Source organism: Megalobrama amblycephala, linkage group LG3 (genome assembly GCF_018812025.1).
Source record: "Megalobrama amblycephala isolate DHTTF-2021 linkage group LG3, ASM1881202v1, whole genome shotgun sequence".
In the NCBI taxonomy this organism is placed as follows: Eukaryota; Metazoa; Chordata; class Actinopteri; order Cypriniformes; family Xenocyprididae; genus Megalobrama; species Megalobrama amblycephala.
In genome coordinates, this window is record NC_063046.1 from 26,564,261 (window position 1) to 26,585,010 (window position 20,750).

Sequence of the window (20,750 nt, forward strand, 5' to 3'; positions counted from 1 at the left end):
AGAACTACGATAACCATCATGTTACACAGCGCACACAACACTTCTGCACTTACACTTATAACATGGGGACAGGAGAGCTGACAGTCAATACATGGGAGAACAATGTAACTTGCGTTATTTGAAAAAGTAACTCAGATATTTTGCTGTAAATTTAAAAGTTATGCATTTCTATAATAGTTACTTGAAAAAAGTAATCTGATTACGTAACTCAAGTTACTTGTAATGTGTTACCCCAAACACTGCATATGGTAATGGCATAACCAAATGTCATGTCAAGTGCACTGAACAAACACAGAATTATAGTGCAGTTCTGTTTTGCTACTTCTCTATCATAGTTCGTGGAGTGTGATTGTAGAGAAATCATTGTTTTGGGTATTTTTTTTTTTTTTTTTTTTTTTTTACAATATTGTCACAAATTGCCTCTGTAGAAAATGTGTTTAATTAAGACAAAGAGAATTTAATTGTCACGAACACATTTTATTCACATTAAAATCAAACTGGAAGCAGATGAGCCATGTATTATTGAAACAAATTGATAAAACACATCTAGATGATCTTGAATGCATTATAAACCTCCTATGAGATTTTAATGTGATTCAAAGGAATACCACAGAAAACTGAGAAATGAAGTCATATTGTCACCATACACAATCATCCAAACCATGATGGACTAAACACAAATTCAAACATTAGCACTCAAACTAAATTAATTAATGACAAATCTTGTCGTTTTCGATACATTATCTAAAATGAGGAACTTAACAGTTGGTAAATCTTTGCACAATATCTAAAATAGTAATAGTCTTTGACCTGGCAAATGGCAATAAAAAAAACAAGTGCGCCTCAATTCCTCTGGAAATGTCTGTATAAGGATGAAACGGTTAAACACAAGAAGCCAGAGGGGGGCAGGCAACTTCTCTTGGTAGAATATTAAATCCAACTCAAAGTTGACATTATGCAGAACCATAATTAAATAAACTGGAAACTTAAAACCTTAGAGTTCAAGAATCTACAGCCTTCACTTTTAAAGCATTTTCAAGGATTTTTCTTTTCCAGTCCTCATAATGTTGTGTCTCTTCCTCCTCTGTCTTTTCAACTCGCTCTTGCTTAGGAGATGTTGCAGGCTTCCCATCTGGAAAAAAAACAAAAAAACAATTACTTTTTTCATCTAACATGACAGATATGTTCTATCTATTAAATCGAGAAGTATTCATTATTAGTCTTATTGATCTGAGAAAATTGTTCCCCCCCCCCCCCCACAGGTTGAAGGCATGCTTTAGAACAGAAAGGTTACATAGATCATCATACACTGCACATAATGGCAACTGATGGGTAGAAATAATAATTTGACATTATTATTTGTGACATGCAGGTGGCTTTCTTACAATCGTCTTCTGTTTCTAGCAGTTCAGTGAGAGTCTTCTGCCTCTTTTGAGCAGTTTTGACTGGTTTCTCCAAAGATGAAGCCTCATCTAAGGGTACAGAGAGATATTAGAGCGAATCAGTCTGCTTAATATCACAACTTCAATAAGTGCTTGAGAATAAAAACATGCTGCTCTTTGATGTTCAACTACAAAAAAAAAATAAAAAATTCATTTGTCTAACTGATATGTCTGTAGCCATGGTAACCAGTGAAAATGTCTTTCTTCAAGAAAGATCTCTTTGAAGTAATATTTTTCTTTAATACCAAAAAAAAAAAAAAAAAAAAAAAAAAGATTAAAAGTTGTGCACCTTCAATTACATCATCTTTGTTAAACAAGCCTCCCACAACAATGTCTTTGTGCCATTATTCACTTTAATTAGGCAATGTGTCATTTTCTAAAAAGCTTTAGTCACACTTACTGCTGATCTCCTGTCCAAATTTCTGAAACTGTGTGCATAGCCGGTCAAAGATGCCCTTCTTTGCTCCAGATGAAGAGGCTAATTTCCTGTCAGTTCTGATTTTCATGCACCTTCAAACAGGAAGGACAGAACCAATTTATTTTTCCATTTTCAATAAATTAGATGCAAACCAGGTGCGGTTTAGATTTTGAGATTTCTTTGGCTTGTTGACATGCATAAAATCCTTTTGCCCCATCTGGAAGCTTGAGTTGTTTATTATTGTACAGTAACAGATTTTGGCTAGATAACAATAGCCCAACACAGTCAGTCTCAGTACAGTTGGTTTTGGCCAGTCTTAAATCATTATCACCTTTATAAAAGAACGTGGCATTCCTTCTCTAAGCACTCGCTTTCATAGAGTCTAATATGCAGATAACCTAGTTCTAAGGTCAGGGAACAAACATGACTAAATTTAACAAACATGTGATGGCCAATCCAAGATTTGACCTTTCCAAATGTAAATTAAGCTCCAAATGAATCCTTATGTAATACACTTCTCATACCCTTACATTAAAGTACTTATGGCTTCACTGTACTTTGACCACACTGGTGAAGACACATGTGAAGAGCTTAACAAGGTTTTCAAGAGACAATTGAGCTCCCATCAATATTTATATCTAATGTGAGTGTCAAACACCTAAACATCCATAAACAAGTATTTTTGAACCATCCATTATTTGCGAGCAAAGCGTAACGCTCCGATCAATATTCCGCTCTATGACAGTGCGCTCCGCACAATCGCTCACGGGCCAAGCGAACGTTCCACTCATACCGCTCACACTCATACCGCTCACACTCACTGGTAAAACGACGTACGCTCAAATCCCAATCTGACATTTGGGGATATTTCACCCCCCAAAAAAATTTATATTCTGTCATTTACTCACCCTCAAGTTGTTCCAAACCTGTATGAGTGTCTTTCTTCTGTTGAACACAAAAGAAGATATTTTGAAATGTTGGTAACCAGACAGTTGATGTAACCAGACAATAGTTTTTTCCTACTATGGAAATCAATGGCTACTGTCAACTGTCTGGTTAGCGAACTATCACTTCAAATTTCCCTGTAATATAGAATTTCTTGAATGTCTCAATTACAGTAGGCCTACAGATAACAGTTAAGATATTTGTGGCTTTATAACAATATTAAGTATGGCTAAAGATAGTAGCCATACTTTATAAAATATTGCTTTATTTATTTATGATTTAATTCCATATCAGCAGCAATGGCTATATTCATGGCAATCAGTAGTATCACTTCAATACATTGTTTACAATAATTTAACAATTCTGTCTTAAAAACAATCACTATACAAAATCAGGCATATATACCATTAACAATAACATTAATAATAACAATTACATAGAGTCTTTCAATTGAATATTTGACAGAAATTCTCCAGGAGAAACCTTTTTAAAAATGTCCATTAATGTGTTCTCTGTATAAAACCGTTGTCTAATATTATTTAAAAAAGGACATTCTATTAAAATATGTTTTACACTCGTGGAATTCTTACACAAATCACAGACCGGTTTCTCTTCCCCCTTCAATAAATATGAATGAGCGAGTCTTGAATGTCCAATTCGGCATCTCGTATATACAACCTGGTCATATCTGTTTTCACAATAATAACTAATAACTCCTTGATTTAAAACTGGATTCACCTCATATAATTTGTTATTTACACATTCGTTCCATTCCATTTGCCATTAATTGTAAATGTACAGGTTCAATATGGGTTTAACGTCAGATGCTGGTATTTTACATTCTGTCATTTCCAAATGAAGTGCTTCCTTTGCTGCTTTATCTGCTTGTTCATTACCAGTCAATCCCATATGGCCTGGTATCCAACAAAAAACAACATTAAAATCTTGTTTCTTTAAAGAGTCCACTTTTCCTATTATGCTCATAATTATAGGATGTTCGGTTTTCAAAGAATCAAGTGCTTGTAGACAGGATTTAGAATCTGTGCAAATTAAAAAATTACGTTGTTGCTCCTCTATTTGTTCAAGAGCTAGAAGTAATGCACAAGCTTCAGCTGTGAAAATTGAACTTTGTCCAGAAATACACTTGCCATAGTGTTTTGACCCAATCTCTACTGCGGCAGATACCTGACTGTCTGACTTTGATCCATCTGTATACACAGGTACACACAGTTGGTAAGCTGCGTCTTATATCCAAAAATTCCTCCCAATAAACATTTGGATGATTTGTCTTTTTTTATACCGAGCCAGGTTCAAAATATTGCTTTATAAAGTAGGCTATAAATAATCGTGATGTGACTTGACTGTATAGTGCCAAATTGCAGAGCTTATGCAAACATCCACATCACTATGATCAGGTGATTTCTTAACTGCCATTTTCTCACTGCTGTTATTTTTGTTATATGTTTACATACACTGATCAAGCATAACATTATGACCACTCAAATAAATAACACTGATTATCTCTGATTATCACTGATTATCACGGCACCTGTTGGTGGGTGGGATATATTAGGCAGCAAGTGAACATTTTGTCCTCAAAGTTGATGTGTTAGAAGCGGGAAAAATGTGAAAGCATAAAGATTTAAGAGTTTGACATGGGCCGAATTGTGATGGCTAGACGACTGGGTCAGAGCATCTCCAAAACTTCAGCTCTTGTGGGGTGTTCCTGGTCTGCAGTGGTCAGTATCTATCAAAAATGGTCCAAGGAAGGAACAGTGGTGAACCAGCGACAGGATCATGGGCGGCCAAGGCTCATTGATGCACGTGGGGAGTGAAGGTTGAAACCTTGGGTCCTGTCATCCATGTGGATGTTACTTTGACACGCAGGGGCGGACTGGCCATCGGGAGTAACGGGAGTTTTCCCGTTGGGCCGTTGGACAATGTGGGCCGTATGTGGGTATATAATGTCATATATATATATATATATATATATATATATATATATATATATATATATATATATATATATATATATATATATATATATATATATATATATATATATATTTATATTTATATTTATATATATGTATGAAGAATGAGTTATAGTAAATTTACGTAGTCTATATTCCTTCCATCAGCCCAGATGAATTACTGAGGCAAAAACTCTAATCTAATAATGTCTGTGGTCTGTTGTCAGGATTTCTTCAGACATTTGAAAATGATTAATTAAACTCAAAATATCATTCTCAAACTTACACTAAAACATGGCAAAACCGGCAACTTCCATATTCAAGTAGCCTAGCCTATGTCCCGTGTTAGGAAAGTGTCTAAAATAAAATATAATTTGTTAATTAGTTCACATGCATTATTTTACACACTGGCGATCAAAAGTTTGAAATAAGACTTCTTTAATGTATTTGAAAGAGGAAGGCTGAATTTATTTGATCGAAAATAAAGTCAAATAGCTGTTTTTTTTATGTGGATTTATTGTAAAATGTAATTTATTCCTGTGATCAAAGCTGAATTCTCAGCATCATTACTCCAGTCCTAAGTCACGTGATCATTCAGAAATCATTCTAATATGCTGTATTTTTCATAAACAAGAATTTTTACACTCTTTTCCACAGTCGGACCTCTATTCCATAAAATGACAGTTGTCAAGCTCCTGAAAGGACAAATACTATAACCACTAGAAAGGCACCATAAAACAGTCCACATTCTGCACTATATTCTAAGTCTTAGACCATACCAGAGCATTGTTAAGCCTTGTTTACACTGCACACGTCTGCGGCACGTTACGGCTCCGGCAAGGTTTTGTTCCGTCCTCTGCGCGGTGTCAACTCACACCAGAATCATTTCAGAAGCAAAGTGGTTGGATTCGTGAGACCACGAGATTTGTCTGTCTGCCGTTTTTTCCTCGATTTTTCATGTTTTTAATGGCTAAATGGTTATATTTTGTCCAGTATTTTGTCTGATGAGACCAAGATAAACTTATTTGGTTCAGATGGTGTCAAGCGTGTGTGAAATAAATGTTTTTCTCCAATACATGTTGGCCACAATTATTGGCACCCCTATAAATTCTTATGAGTAAAATATCTCTGAAGTATATTCCCATTCATATTTACATTTTTTTAGCACACCAGGGTGAATAGGAGCATGAAATTATCCAGCCATGACTTCCTGGTCCACAGGAGTACAAATATGTGTAAACACAAAGGCCAAATTCCCTTAATCATTCATCACAATGAGAAAAACCAAAGAATATAGCTCTGATATGCAGCAAAAGATTGTTGAGCTTCACAAAATAGAAAGTGGCTGTAAGAAGATAGCTAAAGCATTGGAAATCCCCATTTCCACCATCAGGGCAATAATTAAGCAGTTCCAATCAACTAAAAATGTTACAAATCTGCCTGGAAGAGGACATGTGTCTAAATCGTTCTAATGCGCGGTGAGGAGGAAAGTTTGAGTGGACAAAGACTCTCCAAGGATCACAGCTGGAGAATTGCATAGATTAGTTGAGTCTTGAGTCTCAGGAAGCTTGTTCAGATACATGGTATCATGGATTCTATCAAATACCAACAAATAAAAAAATCAAAACCTGACCGCTTCTGCTAGAAATCTTATAATGGGCCGTGATTGGATCTTCCATCGGGACAATGATCCAAAACAAACATCAAAACCAACACAAAAATTTTCACTGAGCACAAAATGAAGCTTCTGCCATGGCCGTCCCAGTCTCCTGACCTGAACCCTAAAGAAAATGAGTGGAGTGAACTGAAGAGAAGCACCACCAACATGGAGCTGGGAATCTGAAGGATCTGGAGACAATCTGTATGAAGGAATGGTCTCTGATATCTTGTCAGGTGTTCTCCAAACTCACCAGGCATTTTAGAGCTGTTATCTTGGGAAAAGGACATTGCAATAATTGGGTGCCAATAATTGTGGTCAAGGTGAACTGGAGAAAAACATTTTTCATAATGAGTTTTTCCTCCCATTTTCAATTGTTTTTCTTCAATGATAGGTTATAATTTTTTGAATGAAAGATCAAAAGGATAAACACCCCTCCTGTTCAACCTATATATGCTGCCACTGAGCCAAATAATGCGAAAGAACCAAATTGCATATCACAGCTATGCTGATGACACCCAGATTTACCTAGCCCTATCACCTAACGACTACAGCCCCATTGACTCCCTGTGCCAATGCATTGATGAAATTAAAAACTGGATGTGCCTAAACTTCCTTCAGTTAAACAAAGACAAAACTGAAGTCATTGCTTTTGGAAACAAAGATGAAGTTCTCAAAGTTCTCAAACCTGAGTTTCAGTATCCATGTAAAGACAACAACTAAATCAGCATATTATCATCTCAAAAATATTGCAAGAATTAGATGCTTTGTCTCCAGTCAAGATTTAGAGAAACTTGTTCATGCTTTCATCACCAGCAGGGTGGATTATTGTAATGGACTCCTTACTGGTCTTCCCAAAAAGACCATAAGACAGCTGCAGCTCGTACAAAATGCTGCTGCCAGGATTCTGAGCAGAACCAGAAAACATGAACACATCACACCAGTCCTCAGGTCCTTGCACTGGCTTCCAGTTGCATTTAGAATTGATTTTAAAGTACTGTTACTTGTTTATAAATCACTCAAAGGCCTAGAACCTCAATACATTGCAGATATGCTCATAGAATATAAACCGAACAGATCACTCAGATCAACAGGATCAAGTCATTTAGAAATACCAAGGGTTCACTCAAAGCAAGGAGAGTCTGCTTTTAGCTGTTACGCCAGCCGCAGCTGGAACCAGCTTCCAGAAGAGATCAGGTGTGCTCCAACAGTAGCCACATTCAAATCCAGACTTAAAACATATCTTTTTATCTATGCATTTGCAGATTGAGCACTGTGCTATGTCCGAACTGTTGGCATTTTAATTTATATATATTATCTTTTTATTCTTTTAATTCCTTTTCCTGTTTTTATTTCATTTTTAATGTATTTTATATCTTTTATGTATCATCTTGTTATTTCTGACTTTTAATGCATTTTAAATATTGCTGTCTGGTTGAAAGAGCTGGGAGAATTAGGAAGAAAGTGATTAGGTTAAAATTTGGTACATTTGGATAAGGGGACAAACCATGGGGAAATTTGAGCTGTGGTGCATGATTAAGATATCTCTGGATTACAGTCAGGACACTTTTCAAAGGGGAAATTTGAACTGCGTTGCATAGATAAGATATCTCCGGAAGGGGGGATTAGGGCTGTGTGGCGCAGTTTGAGGTGTCTTGGCAAAAGGGGAGATTGAAACTTTGTTTATCAGTTTGAAGTGCATTAACAGGTAGAGCTAGACAGCAGCAGTCCTGTCATGTGAGGAAGATCCATTTAGATCCGTTCTTATGGATAGATCCGTTTAGATCCACTCTGACGGACAACAACAAAAATAAAAAACTCCCTGAAACTTCCTAGCTCTTCCATCTAGATAGCAAATTTCTCTGTTTTTACTGTTACTTTTATTCCTTATGTTCTATTTTTATTATTCTTTTTTATGTAAAGCACTTTGAATTACCATTGTGTATGAAATATGCTATACAAATAAAATTGCCTTGCCTAAAAATTTATACAGCTGTACATGCAGTAAATGCACAAATCATATTCAAAATATTTACTTTTCCAGATGTATACCACACTAATATTATTATTGTTTATTTACTTATTTTTTTCCTTAGCCTTATTTAAATGTTCTCTCTGTTCTCGTATCATATGCATGTATACGTATGCATGTATGCATGCATCTACCAAGAGCTCCTGAAAAACCACAACAAACTCCTTGTGTGTTCGTGCACACTTGGTGAATAAAGCTTGTTCTGATTCTGATTTATTTTGTTATTGAGAGGATGCACAGCACACATTTATATATTCGTTGAAACAGGGCTCTCATCAGTGTGGACGTTGGGATGTTCATTAACTGTATGGCACTGCGACGGTATTTCAAACATTCTTTATAAGCAAAAAACAAAAAAGAACTGCTGATAGTAGATCACAAAATGAATATTTGATAACTGAGTTTCTCCACACTCCCTTTCAATTTCTCCTTAATTCTTAACTTTGATGTTTACTGTGCATTGTGGCTATGTTTAAGGTTCGAAACTTCATTAAAACAATATTTGAAAGTAACATAACCTTAGACCTATTGCTTATTTTACATATTCTCAAACCAGAATGATCACAAATAGCATTCTGGGTGGAGTGAGCAGCTCTGAGCGGATTGAGCGAATGGAGTGAAATCATGGGAAAGGAGCTCTCCGCTCCAGAGGCAATATTACTGCTCTGCTCACATGCTCTAGTGATGTGTCATTACAGCAGATTTCAGGGCTTCAAATACTCACTTGCATGCTGCATATAGAGCTGCTGTGGTGAAAAGAGGTTTAGACAGGTCAAGGTCTTGTTGCTGAGCAGCGGGCAAACTGGTCTCATACCTTAAACAAATGAACAGTTTAAATCAAGTCATTCAGAATCAATACAAGCTGACTGCAATGATTAGGGCCCTATGATTCCCATAATGCAGAAAACGTGGACAGAATTGTGGAATCCAGTCATAAAAACAGAAACCGTAAACACTAAAGCTCTGTTGTGCAACACTTTGTTTGACAAAATAAAGTTAGTTTAATTTCATATGATTAAAAGATAAATTAAATTAATGTTTTATGCCTTCATTTGATTGCCAGAAAAATTCAAACACACAACACAGAATTTCTGAAGAACAAACAAAAAAAAACTAAAAATAAATACGTGTTTATATGAATTCAATTAATTAGACATGCCGTTTGATTATTAAAATTTAATGGAATCCAGACAACTTAAAACAGAAAACATTTGGTAAAAAACAAACAAAAAAAAAAAAACAGAATTTGAGGGGGAAAAAACATTTCATAGTGCCCTAAAAATATTATTTGTTAAATTGTATAAGTTTCATGATTTCAATTAATTAGACATGCTTTCTGATTACTAAAATTTAATTTAACCATTAAAGGGGTGATGAACTGAGAAATCAAATTTTCCTTGAGCTTTTGACATATAAGAGGTCATCATACTATAAGAATATCCTGTAAGTTTTAGAGCTGAAAACTTCCTTGTTAGTCCAATAAAAGCTTTTACTGACACCAGACCCAGCAAACAACAGGATTTTCAAAGTGGGGATCTATGACGTCAAAGGGCAGCAAGCGCCGCCTCTGCTGAAGAAAATCAACGCCTACTTCATCAATGCCTGTTTAGCCCCGCCCAATGATTCACACATGACATGCAATAGAATAGGCAGGCTAAGTAACCTGCGTGGTGCTAAACCAGATCGAGCTACCAATCAATAAACATGCTGTTGAGGATTACAAAATATTGTGCAGTGCCTGGACTCTACAGTAATGCGACAACATGTCAGTAACAGTGTTAATTCTAATGCCTGATCTGATATGTAATGATTCATGTACAGTCAGATGTTCTTTGTCTGTGTGTCAGTAAATCAAACCCATGACTAAACATCAACTTGCATTGTTTCTCTTAGTAGGATGAAAATAATCTGTTATTTAATGGTGATTAAGTTATATAAAGAAAGTGATTAAAGAAAGCTCCCTTTGCAATCGTTGGAGCAGCGCGCGCTGAAGCTGTCAATCAAACAGCGCAAGTTTATCAGTGACTGATGCACAAAACTACCGTTTTATTCAACTAATCTCTTAGTTATATCGCATTTGCACTGTTAGTGAAGATGAAAGTGTTAAATTTGTTTAATTTGTTAGTGTACAGAAATTTAATTGCAATGACAAGATCACCGTTTTCATGTACTCAACATGTCTGTGATCGGCTACACAGTGTTCATCTCTGCAACCTTTCATGCCACGATCTAAATATAATGCCAGATCCAAATGTAATGCAACACTTTTCATGATTAGTTAACCTTGAGAGCTGTAATAGTAAAAACGCACTAAAAGAGAGAGTAATACTTGGCTATTTCAAATGGAAAGACGTTAGCCAATCACAGCAGTGGTGTTTACACTGAAGTCTCACAGCAGACATGTCCCTTAAAACAGAGCGTTCAAACCAGAGGGCTAAAATCAGGATAGGAAAAATGGTAGGAAAAAAATAAGTTATGACAATTTTGGATGTAAAAAGCATACTAACATTATAAGTGCACCTCTGGAAACATTATAAAACAATAAAACGCAGTTCATGACCCCTTTAAAATGGAGTTTAAAAAAAACAAAAAACAAAAAAAAACACACAAAAAAAAAACACACAGAATCCAGAAAAATGAAAACAGAAAAAAAATGATTTTGGAAAAAAATAAAATGGAATTTGGGAAAAAATAAAACGAATTTCATAGGGCCCTAAATAATGCAATGTGAAGTCTCACCGTTGAAGGATCTGAGAGGCCACTTTAACTGCTTCCAAACACCCATACTGCACTGCAAGATCTCTGAGACCCAGGTTTGACTGCAGGCCCAGCATGCACTCCATAGCCTTCAAATTGCTGGAGTAAACCTTAGGACTCAGTCCAGATAGTTTGATGGCATACTCCTATCCATCAGAATATTGAAAGAATATTAATATGTACATTTATTGCAAGAAAACATGTTTAACTATATATGTTAAATATATACAACAAAGTTTAAACCATTCAATGTTTATTGTGCAAAAAATTATTTCTATTGATTTTTCAAAACAGCTGTCTCACAGTTTCCATTCCATTTCCACAACACCTAAATAGATTTTTTTTCCCCCTTTTCAAAAGTTATACAGTGGACGACCATTCTATATATACATGATGACACGTGATGTGAGACATTTCTATTCATTGCCAACCAAGTTGTAATTTTGTCTAAATTATGCTATTTGTGTGCATTTAAGATAGATACAATTGTAGCAAAAACAGTCTGAGCAATACAAAGGAGTAGGCCAGTTATTTAAGATAAATATAATTATCAATAAAATAATTTCCATGTAGAAAGCTATTTTATTACATATGATTTAAGACGGGATGACACTAATGACACTGTGTTGCTAATTTTCATGACTTTAAAGGGGGGAAAAAAAACAAAAAAAAGTATTTCAAGTATTTGAAATGACAATTTTCATGGTCACTACAACTATTGAGTTAGTAGATAAATAAAGTGAAAAGACAAAAAAAATAAATTGTGAGAATGAGGGGGGAAAAAAAAAATCTACTTGACTTAATACTCACGCATATTACATTAGAATATAGCATACTTACTTAGGTTTGTATGCTTATGTTACACATCAAAACACAAAGGGAAAAGGATCTTGCCTTGTCTACAGGAAATTTCATTGAAGTCGCTGCCAACTCAAGGCAAATAAGGGCCTTGCTGGTGGCTGTCACAGAACCCAGTCCAACGCATTTCACTTGGGATAATCGCATGTACTCTTCTGCTTGGCTGAAAATGAATCCGAATTAGTTCTGTTGTTATATTGACACGTTCCCTTCTGATTGAAGCAATGTCTTCCCAAAACAAGCGAGTGGTTGCTACACTGATACACTTACCTCAATACTTTAACAGCTGTTATCCCGATCTTTGAAGCTAGCTTACGAAATAACTCTTTATCCATTTGTAAAATTGTTCGATCCTCTCACAACCGCGAAACAACAGAATCCTTCCAGCAATCTTCACACGGAGACTGGCTGATTTCGCGGGAAACAAACACGTGTCACACCAGAAACGAACGTTCTGACCTGTCATTGGTGGATCAAGAAAATGGGCGTGGACAGTGTCGTACTGGTAATATTCAAATAAACCTTAACTAGTTTTAATTATTCGACATATGATACCATATATGTTTAAACGAAGTATACAATATTTTTTTTAATATTAGATTCAAATTTAATGTTGTTCAGATAAACTTTGTTTTTCTTAACACCTTTCCTTCAGTTGTGTAATGACAACTCAGCTAATGATTTTATTGTAATTCTCAATGCTGTTTCCACAGAGTTTTAGAAATGAATTATAAAGCTCTCGAGGCTTGTGTTGTGTTGTGTGTGGGCTGCGGTCGTCGTAAGGCGGAACAGCAGCACTAGTCACATGACACGACACATTCAGAGGGGGGTCATCCAGTGTTTCCTCTAACATACCTGATAATCATGGTAAGATATTAGGATCATCGTATGTATAGACTGCATTCTGGATCTTTTATATGCGCCGTTAAGTTGTTTATTAGCGGTGGTAGTGTCAGAGGGACACTGAGATCTCTTGATTGGCTGTTTTGCGTCTGTGAAGTTAGCCGTTAGCATTAGCGTTTGAGATGCGGAGGCCTACAAACACCTAATTATTCTCGTTTATTTCCTCTGTCTTGCTTTTTTCTACAAGCGATTTAACATTCGGCCTGCAGGTTTAGTAAACTTGCAGTCATTATGTTTTGCTGTCATTAAAGTCCACAGGTTATGTGCAAAATGAGCTAATTTGAACTGCTAATCATGCTAGCATTAGCCTTGTTACTTCATTACAGTTATGTTTATATAGGCATTTTTTATGTATTGTGCTCTAAGTTGCGTTTATATGTATCTGTTTTTAATGCATTACATATATTTAAATAATGGCAGTGGTTTGGGTATGCATAACATGAGCTTCAATTTAAGCTGTTTGGTCACGGGTTAATTCATTCGGTTCAAACCAGATCATAATCTCTTATGCTAACTGTTAATCATAACTATTTTAAAATTGCTATTCATGTAAAGTGTAACTGTTTGTTACTGCCACTAACGATGGGTCGTTTGAACTTAAAAGGAAATAGAGATGTGTGCCATAGACTGTCATTACGTCTGTCACCCCCATCCCAGTCCGTACACCACTGACACTTTATGTAGCTAATATATGTGCACTGATAATCTAATTTACATACATTTATTAGACATCAACAGATTGATATAGTGTCACTGTTTCAATTCTTGAAGTTATTCTTTCTGAACTTTAATTGGCAAAAGTATGTGCCACGTGTATTAGGCTTGACATTTCAAACGGTAACAGCAATTTTTTGCAGTGTTATAGTTCTTCATATAGTGGACTTCATTTTTAAACACTATTTTTCTAATTCATTTATAATTATGCACAGCTGTTTTGCGACTATTTCTAAAATATTTGTACTTTTAAAAATACCTTTGTCATGCCGCAGGACAAATTAATTGAAGTATATAAGGCTAAAATGTGATTAAAAATGGTGAGAAATAGTGACCAGCTACAGCATTTGAAATTAAACATTTGAACACTAGTGAATATGTATAAGTGAAAGCGTCATTTATACATATACACTACTGTTCAAAAGTTGTGGCAATTTTTTTCAGCATTCAACAAGGATGCATTAAATTTTGTTTTTTGAACTACTATGTACTAACGTTAATATTAATAATTTGATACAATGATCTTATCGTGTATATACATGGTTTGACAATATACTTAATACCTACATTTAATTACAGCTGTAATACATTTCTGTAATTACATCTATAATAATTGCACTGTTAAACCACCCTTAAACCTGACCACACCACCAAACCTGTCCCTAACCTTACCTATATCCCACTGCAATAGCATCAAATGGGTTTTGGAATTCAACATAAACACAATAAGTACACTGTACCTAACTTTTTTTTTTTTTAAGTACATAGAAGTTAAAGACACCTAATATAAAGTGTGACCAAAATGGTCATCGAGCACCAAATTAGCATATTCTAATGATTTCTGAAGGATCATGTGACACTAAAAATTCAGCTTTGCCATCACAGAAATACATTAAATTTTAATATATACATGCCCGGTTTCACATGGCTTAAGCACTAGACTAAAATGTATGTTTGAGCTGAAAGCCACTTGCACTGACATATCTTAAAACATGTCAGTGCCATTGTTTTGTCTCAAGATGTACACCAGTATTTTCTAAGGCATATTTATAAAAGCTACTTAAATGTCCTAATTGAACTAAGGCCCAATCCCAATTCTATTTTATACCCCTTCGCCTACCCCCTCGCCCTTCCTCTTGCCCCTTGAAACAGAGTGGCAAGGTGTAGGGGTGAAAATATTCCCCTAAGAAATGGGACACCACTACTACACGTCATCATACCTAGTTTCTTTTATTAGTGTCCTGTAACATTTAACCAGTATGAACAGCAATGAAGTGCACATATCAACAGAAATCAGGCGCGAGCACGTTTAACAGATACTCACTCCCAACATTGTTTTGTGCTGTATTTTGGATGTAATTCGAGATGTAAATAGCGACTGCGCTATGAAGGATGATAGGATATTTCTTTTAACTGTATTACTCATTTGTGTTCACATCATTCAAATAGCGCATTTAGCAAGCTACGGAGAAACTGGCAGCCAGGTAACACATAAATGATCGACCCTGAGAAGAAATATCACTACCATGATCACTACATGCATTCTAGCAGCACTGTAGTAGGTGTATGCAGGGAAATTTCTCATACCCGTTCGTTCGAATTGTTATCCCGAAAAATCTTCCTTTTGAAGGGCTATCTGGCCCTTACCCCTACCACTCCCACTCCAGCCAAAAGAGAATCAAGAGACCCCTACCCCTTCACACGAACGCGCAAAGCGAAGGGGTAGGGGAAAGGGAAAGGGGTAAGGGGTAGAATTGGGATTGTGCCTAAAGCCTAATCCTGGCTTAATCTAAGCCTCGTCTGTGAAACTGGGCCATTAAATTAGAAAAGTTATATTAAATTGTAATAATATTTCACAATGTAATGTAAATGTAATGGTTATGTAAATATACTATCTAAAGTTTAGATGCACTTATCTGAATTTGTTTCTCATGTTCTTAAAAATTCCTTTGATCTAAAGGCTTAAGCTTAAATCCTTAAAAATAGATGAGTTGGACTACTACTACTGTTAAAAAAAATACTGGGTGCACCTATTATAGTTTGTAAAGGGACATCTAAGATGTAGACAGTGGTAATAATTTTGAATCCAAGCTTTTGACTGGTGAAACAAACAAATTTTTATGTTGAAAAAAGAAAACTACTTTAAAGTTTGGAGACCTCATGTCCTAGTTTGATTGTTTTATTGCACTTGTTTATTCCAGCCTACCACACAGCAGTCACCCCAGGATGAGCAGGAGAAGCTGTTGGATGAAGCTGTGCAGGCAGTCAAGGTTCAGTCATTTCAAATGAAGCGCTGTTTGGTGAGTTAAGTACATGAAAGTTTACAGTGTCCGTAACATGCTGCTAACCTGCGTCCCAAGGCCTGTTAATTTCCGTAGCAGTATGATGCCTCTTGATTGTAACAAATTGGAAAATAAAACATGATTTTATTTATAGGCACCTTAAGGTATTTCTCATGGCAGTGTGAAAGCTTCACCCTTACTCTGTTCATGAGTATTTATGTTCCTTCATCTAGGACAAGAACAAGCTGATGGATGCACTGAAACATGCCTCAAATATGTTGGGGGAGTTGAGGACTTCTATGCTTTCTCCCAAGAGCTACTACGAACTCTGTATGTGTTTTCATTGCATTATGTACTTGGGGACTAATTATGAAATCACAGCTAGGAAAAATAAATTACTATATATTTTACATATATTTAAAGGGATAGTTTACCCAAAAATGAAAATTTTATGTTTATCTGCTTACCCCCAGCGCATCCAAGATGTAGGTGACTTTGTTTCTTCAGTAGAACACAAATGATGATTTTTAACTACAACCGTTGCCATCTGTCAGTCAGATAATGCGAGTGGATGGGAACTTCTACTATAAGTAAATAAAACTTGCTTAGACAAATCCAAATTAAACCCTGCGGCTTGTGACGACACATTGATGTCCTAAGACACGAAACGCTCGGTTTGTGTGATAAACCAAACAGTATTTATATCATTTTAGTGAGGTCTGATCGCGCTCTCACAGCGGCAGTGATGTCTAGCACTCATTGAAGTATATGTGCGAGACATCACTGCCGCTGTCAGAGCGCGATCAGACCTTACTAACGAGTGCTGAACGCAGTTGGACATGGTGTATTAGAGGTAAAAAATTATATAAATACTAGGGGTGTGACGAGACCAGTATCTCACGAGACGAGACGAGACTCGAGATTGAGTTCACGAGATGAGACAAGATGGCGAAATACATGACTAGAAAAAATATTCTGCAGGTGTATTTGAAATGTTTTAACTAATCATTTTGTAATGAATGTCATTTCAGTTCTACTTTCTGAGACTGAATTATCATATGCAGTAAAAGACAACAATACTCAAGTAATGTAAAAGGTTTTGCCACTAACTCAACTGACTGACTTCCCTCCTGTATGATTTCAGTCTCTTCAGATCTTACTGTACATGAATTATGAGCTTCTACAGCTTTTGACCTCCTAACTGAACTCCTCTCCACAAACTGATCACAGAAATAAAAACAGTATAAATAAAAATGGTAACACTTTACAATAAGGTCTCATTTATTAACATTAATGTATTAACCAACATCAACTAACAACGAGCAATATATTTGCTACAGTATTTATTAATCTTTGTTTGTTAGTTGATAAAAAATAGTCATTCATTGTTAGTTCATGATAGTTCACAGTGCATTAACTAATGTTAACAAATGAAACCTTATTGTTTGTACTAGTAAATAATAAGAAGAGAAAACTGTTATTCATTTTTATGGTAACACTTTACAATAAGTGCAACCATAATCGCACTCTCTCAATATTCAAAGATCAAATAAGACCAAATTTGTCTTTGATACAGAGCTGAGAGATGGTTACAACTACACTGCCCAGCCTAAAATAGCTTTCATATTGAGAGATATTTGCATTCATCAGGGAGCCGCTTTCAAATGCGGGGTATTGAAATCACGTTTGAATGCGCGCGCGCGAGTTTACTTTCACTTTCAACGGTCGCGCGTACTCTGTGAATATGGAGCGGCGGCGACCGTTATCCAACTGAATTAAATGTTTTTTTTATTTAAATACAAAGCAAAACGACAGTGGAGGCATAATGTAAACGTAGCGGTGGCATATTCTTTCCTAATCATCCTAACACTCTGTCATGGCATCATCACGAGACTACTTTTCGCCTCGACGAGAAATCTCGTCACAGTTTAGTCTCGCGAGATCTCGTGCCACGAGATCTCGTCACACCCCTAATAAATACTGTTCAGTTTATCACACAAACTGATAATTTCGTGTCTTAGGACATTAATGTGTCGTCACGAGCCGCAGGGTTTAATTTGGACTTGTCTAAGCAAGTTTTATTTACTTATAGTAGAAGTTCCCATCCACTCGCATTATTTGACTGACAGACTGCAACGGGTGGAGTTAAAAATCATCATTTGTTTTCTACTGAAGAAACAAAGTCACCTACATCTTGGATGCGCTGGGGGTAAGCAGATAAACATCAAATTTTCATTTTTGGGTGAACTATCCCTTTAAGGCAAAAATCATTTTGCAAATTTAGTTTTCTACATCTGACCTTTAACCTTTTTTTAGGGTGCTGTCATTTATAACCGATTTTGTCCTATTAGGGTAAATTATTTTTAAAATTTCAGACACATTCAAATGCATTATCACTATCTGAAAAGTAGCGAGAAGGTCAAAAATTTTTTTTAAAAATAATACTAATTTAATAACATTCCATTGGAACTCATGTGAAAATGTCAAAATCTTCAGATGCAACTTTGCTTGGAAAGTAGTGAAACCATCTTCGTATTTCAAAAAACATTTAAAAAAAAATCTTTAACATTTGAATTCCAAATCAATGATTGTAGCAAAAATGTCAAGCACATGGCATATACATTTATTTTATTGGCTGAAGGGGGTCATATGATAATACTAAAATGTTTTTTTTTTTGGGGGGGGTTGAATAGTATTATTGTATTTTAAATGCAATTTTCTCTGCATTATTTATAAATGACGCTACACTAGAACAGAACACATTTGCACCCTTAAGTTTAACAATAAGAATTTTCTTGAGCGCTTAAGAATGGTGTTCTGTATTGTAATTTCTTTTTAACAACTGCTATACATCATGTCATCTGTCAAGGTTTCACTTATTGTACTAAATTCTTGTTGTAGACATGGCCATCTCAGATGAGCTGCATTACCTGGAGGTCTATTTGACAGATGAGTTTGCCAAAGGCCGCAAGGTGGCTGACCTCTATGAGCTTGTTCAATATGCAGGGAACATCATCCCTAGACTGTGAGTATATGAGTAAATCTCTCCAAATAGTGCAACTCATTTTCAAGATTGCACCATTTTAGTTACATTGTAACATCGATTGATAATAATGAGTACACTTTTTCCTGAGGCACCAGCTGTTCAATATTTGCCGCTCCTTCTATTTTCTCCTCCAGATTCTCCCTTGTTGTTTCTTTCCCGCACTCGCTCCCTTTTAGCTAGTCCAATCGTACCACCAGCTGTTTCAGTGCCTTCACTTGTTGACTTAGTAATGAGTCAATACTTAATCTAACATCTTAACTCTCTTTATTCATTCTGTTACACAGCGTCAATTTTCATTAACAGCGAACGCCCTGGGCAACATTTGTGTTCTTCCTTGATAGCACGGAAAGCTTAAAGATTGGCATGGGATACTGATTCATTAAGTGTGAAGGAAGGGAATATTATTCATAATATTATAATATTTTACAATACATTTTACTCTGCAGCTGCCTCAGCTAACTAATAAAGGGAGAGACGTCTTGTAAGACATCATATAATTGGGAAACCCATTAATTTGCGCTCAGCTCAATCATTCAAGTTAGATTTAATCTAGTTTAAAAAATAGGATATGCCCCCGGTTTCACAGACAAGGCTTAAGCCTAGTTCCAGACTAAAATGTATGTTTGAGCTATCTTAACTGAAAGCAATATATCTTATAATATGTCAGTGCTATTGTTTTGTCTCAAGATGCACACCAGTAATGTTTTATCTAAAGTATGTTTAAAAAAGCTACTTAAATGTCCTAATTGAACTAAGGCCTAATCCAAGCTTAAAGCACTGTTTAGTAATTATTTAATTATTGGCCCTCTGCCCGGCACGTTGTTATTCCTGGCTTGCACTGGCCTGACAGTGGGAAAGCGGCTATTGATTGAATGTGAGCAGCGTGGATGAGATGAGGATTTGAGTGAGAGCACAGTTGGAAAGATGTTTGATTTTTGTAGAGCTCATTCATTGACTATTCATCTTTAACGAGGAAGTATGTGCTGAAACAGATTGGAGTGCATCTGTTTGAAGAAAAACAACTCAAACCTTTAGAGTAAGGCCTATTTTAAATCACATAGACAAACAATGGTTAAGCAAAGCAAGCACTGTTTATTTTGACAGCAAATTTAGTTTAAGTCGTAGTCTTTTGACTAAAATGGCATTTAGTTTTAGTCATATTTTAGTCATCTGAATTGTTTTAATTTCAATTTCATATCAATTCACATTTATATGTATAGCACTTTCCACAATACATATCGTTTCAAAGCAGCTTTACAGAGAATGCATGTCGACATTACAATTTAGAGAATCTGGTATGGGAGGTGACTGTCCAATGTATGTGGTTTCAGAAATGTACATATTATCATGCAGTTAGCTAACAATGTAATAATTTAGGAAATTCCTTACAATCACTGTTAGCAGATTAATTGAAGGTAGAAACAATGAGTTTAGTTTTAGCTGACTAAATATCATTTGATTTTATTATACTAAATCTACGATAGATTTAGTCGACTAAAATCTAACAGTCAGTAAATAAGAAACAAAAACAAATAAACAATAGAACAAATATACAAATTAAATAAACAGTGCTTTAAGTTTGTCAGGTAGAATATTTAGGTAAGAAATACTACCTATAGAAATTTGATAAAGGAATCAAATGTAAAATAATACATTTGTAAAAATCATTATTAAAGCAACTGATGTTACTTAGTCAAGAGCAGTGAGTGATTTTCTCTTTTTT

General features: G+C 35.6%; 2 protein-coding genes across 2 annotated transcripts in view; one reads left to right on the forward strand and one right to left on the reverse strand.

The window, feature by feature from the left end:
- Window positions 1–461: 461 nt before the first annotated feature.
- orc6 (origin recognition complex, subunit 6) lies at window positions 462–12,535 on the reverse strand. Its single transcript, XM_048184718.1, has 7 exons — window positions 12,353–12,535; window positions 12,119–12,245; window positions 11,207–11,370; window positions 9,192–9,281; window positions 1,843–1,952; window positions 1,386–1,472; window positions 462–1,132 (listed from the first exon to the last, which is right to left on the reverse strand). Exons 1-7 carry the CDS (start codon window positions 12,415–12,417, stop codon window positions 1,002–1,004), a joined length of 774 nt encoding a protein of 257 aa, XP_048040675.1. The 5' UTR covers window positions 12,418–12,535; the 3' UTR covers window positions 462–1,001.
- A 258-nt stretch (window positions 12,536–12,793) lies between these two features.
- Window positions 12,794–20,750, forward strand: part of vps35 (VPS35 retromer complex component) — a 39,055-nt gene continuing 31,098 nt past the window's right edge. The window contains exons 1-4 of the mRNA XM_048184716.1: window positions 12,794–12,949; window positions 15,901–15,999; window positions 16,215–16,311; window positions 18,883–19,006. Coding sequence (XP_048040673.1) covers window positions 12,947–12,949; window positions 15,901–15,999; window positions 16,215–16,311; window positions 18,883–19,006 — 323 coding nt within the window. The 5' untranslated portion in view covers window positions 12,794–12,946. The remainder of the gene's footprint in view (window positions 12,950–15,900; window positions 16,000–16,214; window positions 16,312–18,882; window positions 19,007–20,750) is intronic.

Coding starts and splice junctions, on each gene's coding strand:
- orc6 (XM_048184718.1), bottom strand. CDS start 12,417: ATGGATAAAGAGTTATTTCGTAAGCTAGCTTCAAAGATCGGGATAACA. Junction 9,282..11,206: donor GCCTCTCAGATCCTTCAACG/GTGAGACTTCAC, acceptor CATTTGTTTAAG/GTATGAGACCAGTTTGCCCG. Junction 1,953..9,191: donor GCTCTATATGCAGCATGCAA/GTGAGTATTTGA, acceptor TCCTGTTTGAAG/GTGCATGAAAATCAGAACTG.